General features: G+C 35.4%; 1 protein-coding gene across 1 annotated transcript; it reads left to right on the top strand.

Annotated features, from left to right (window-relative positions):
- Positions 1 to 705: 705 nt before the first annotated feature.
- Positions 706 to 1,308, top strand: LOC130505876 (uncharacterized). Its single transcript, XM_057000479.1, has one exon. The coding sequence runs from the start codon at positions 706 to 708 to the stop codon at positions 1,306 to 1,308; it is 603 nt and encodes a 200-aa protein (XP_056856459.1).
- The last annotated feature ends 2,051 nt before the right edge of the window (positions 1,309 to 3,359 follow it).

Genomic DNA, 3,359 nt, shown 5'->3' with positions numbered 1-3,359 from the left:
AGTATTAAAATTGAATCATGAACTAAAGAACCCTAAGATCATTGTTTAAAATCGAAATCATGTATTAAAACTGATTAGTCTTCTCTGATTGTTTGAGAATTAAATCTCCTGCAAGAAAATAAAATTTTCGAAAAGCAAAAAAGAATTTTGGAAAACCTAAAATATTTTCCTAATCCAAATCAGTTTTGGAAATCGATTTTCTTAAACCAACTTTGAAAAGGAAATTTTATAATTTGAAATCAGAAACCAAAAAGGAAAATTTCTAAAGAATTATAAACCATCTTAACCTTATGGTAAACCGGTTTAGGATTGACCCCAATCGAACCTATCCAACCCGGGTTTAACCATCGACCTATGCGACTCCTAAAACCCTAAAACCCTTAGGTTATTTATTTTAGATTCCTGAGTGTTTCTTGCTCGCATCCTGGTCGATTAGTTATTGCATTGAAATGATTGTTTGTATAATTGTTATTTCATTTCTAAATATGGCCGAGTGCCTTGATCAATATATGACCGAATGGTCTTGATTTATTTGATGATGACCGAATGGTCTTAGCAGCCTAAATGGGCGCATGACATTGTTTCCTTATATAGCCAGATGGCATGAGAAACTAAATGATCATCGTTTTGTGATGAATTCAGATGTCAATAAACTCAGATTACAGTGTCCTAAATCTCTCCGGAGATAATTATATTGAGTGGACCATGAACACTTCAGGAAGATTAAAACTCAGAGGAGTTTGGAAGTGTACCAAGTGGGATAATGATACCCCTGCGTGTGAGAGGTCGTATGCCCTCAAGATCACGAAGGATAAACTCTGTGATGATCTAAAAATGATGTACAGCTACATCAATGATCCACATTATCTCTGGTATACATTGAACAATAGATACTCAGAAATGTTCTTGCATAAAGCAGAAAAAGAATGGCGAGAAATAAAGTTCCAGAATTATGAATCTGTGAACAAGTATGACTCTGACCTTATGAGAATCGCCTACACTCTCAACCTATTTGGAGAGTCGACAACCAACAGGGATAAGCTCACCAAGACTCGTGAGACTATCCATCCGAGTGATGCGATATCTTTATATCACGCCAGTAAGTGTACTACTTACTTTGATCTACTCGACAAACTGTTGGAAATTGAGAAGAAAAAGAAAACAAAGGCAGAGAACATCAAGCAATTTGATGAGATCTTAAGCATACATAAGCTGAGACAAGAGTTTGATTTGAGTATTCCTGAAGCTGGAGAAGAACAAACCGAGTGGACTCATGTAGATAATGAGCTTGATCTATTCATTGAATAAGAATCAATGTAAGCCATATCCAAAGTGTTAAAAGGAATGGCCGGTTTTGTTTTATTTTTATTTTGACATCCTGAATTTTTATTTATGATTTGTTTTTCATTTTATTTCATCTTGTCATCTCTGGAAAGCATTAATAAAATTTTATTACAATCTTTGATTGAAAAATGACAAGAAAATTTCGAAAACCAGTATGTCTTGAAGAGACAAATCCTATGGCATTTCCCTAAGGAGGGACGATTTTATTCACTCAAAATGAAAGCCCCATTAATTTATTTTTGAATGGTTTCGAATGGGCTAAGGACAGAAATGTTCTTTCTGTGTATGTAAAAGAAAATTTGCCAAAGGTATAAATGATCAAGAATAAAATTCTCCATGTTGATCTAGACTATGCAAATGATCAATATGATAAGGAACAATGGCTTTTGGTAACCAGTAAGGTTAGCCACGAAATTATACTTAATGGTATGACCGGATTAGCCATCCGAAATAAATTTTAAAATCTGATGCAAAGATTTAAAGGCACAAAAGAGTTCTCCCATAAATCTCACGTGTGTAGTATGAACACAAGGGAAACTCATGAGGCTTCATTGTCCAAAAGGTATCATGGAAATGGCACAATAATTTTGTGTTCTTACAGAAATGATTTTTATAACATGTTCCTGATAACCTGGCTGAATAAATTTCGAATTACAACCTATACGGTTTAGACTACAAAATTTATGAAAAGTCATGAGCATCCACAGATTACAGTATGTTCATGAGGGGGAGAGAGGATAACCCTATGCCATGAACACACCATAATCTGATGGATATAAGAGCTCAGACATGTTGTCCTTTTAAACCAAAATAAAGACTCGACAACCATGGAAATGGAAACCACAATAACCGTGGTCGTGGTTCCTACATGGTCGTGGTCGAGACTGGTCGAGACTCAGTCCACAGTAGTATTTCTGGCCGGACACAACAACACTCGACCAAGTATGAACTATAAGTTCAATGACTCTCCATACAGAGGTCACAAAGATATCTGGTTAAGGACATGGATTAATTCCCAAGAATTTTAACAGAATATAGTATGTCCATGAAATGGAAGTGAGGACAAATCCACACATGTCCATACTATAGATCTACTCGGACAGAATTCTTTTATGAATCTAAATGAGCCATTGGCCACAGCCATCCGAGCATTGGGAACAGAATAGAAATTCGAAAATTATAGTCCAAGGGACAGAGTAAGAATTCGAAATTATATAGCCCAAGACATGGGACATAAAGAAATTATTCATACAAGTTGAAGTATAAGCATCAGGCCATTAAAGTAAAGCATAGATATTCCCATCTCAAAATAATTACGGGTCATGATCCAGACACCATCCTAAGATAAAATAAATAGAACACCACAAACATATGTGCCGTCTAGGATGGAATCTCATAAGGAAATGAGATAAGATTGGGAATATATGTTGGATAAGTAAAATGTTTTCTCACACGATTTTAAGTAAACCATGAGCCAAACATGAGTGATTAGATTGAGGCCAAGGTACATTGATTTATACAAGATAAATCTGTCTATCCAACATTCATTAAAATGAGAAAAACAATAAGCTGGAAAGAATAAGAGAAATGAAGTGGTATGAACCACCATTGTCTTGGCAAGATCCTCGGACCAAAGATTATAATCTTGGACGTCCATACAAAGAAAGAAAGAAAGAAAAAAATCATACAAGATGATAGCCAGACAGATTAGACCCGATGACTATGTCATAACCAGCTTAGCACCACGAAATAAATATTCAAGTTGCTATAAGTAAGTCTATATAATAGACCTGTATGTTCCATATACATAAGAACCTCGGATGAGAAAGAGAATAAGGTGCTCAGAATAATATACCCGAGTTCACTAAAGAAACCATACCAGACATAGAGAAAAATGCTGGCCAGCTGAACATCTAAGGTACCAAGCCATGTAAATTGGATTAGCCGAGATACAATGGTAAAGGTCCTGGATAATATAATCTCTAATCGATTAGAACATGTCTGGAACGCAATGA

The sequence above is a fragment of the Raphanus sativus genome, unplaced genomic scaffold, assembly GCF_000801105.2.
Source record: "Raphanus sativus cultivar WK10039 unplaced genomic scaffold, ASM80110v3 Scaffold2656, whole genome shotgun sequence".
Taxonomy (NCBI): domain Eukaryota; kingdom Viridiplantae; phylum Streptophyta; class Magnoliopsida; order Brassicales; family Brassicaceae; genus Raphanus; species Raphanus sativus.
The sequence above is the reverse complement of the archived record's forward strand: the minus strand, read 5'-3'. Positions and strand labels throughout refer to the sequence as shown.

Coding starts and splice junctions, on each gene's coding strand:
- LOC130505876 (XM_057000479.1), top strand. CDS start 706: ATGAACACTTCAGGAAGATTAAAACTCAGAGGAGTTTGGAAGTGTACC.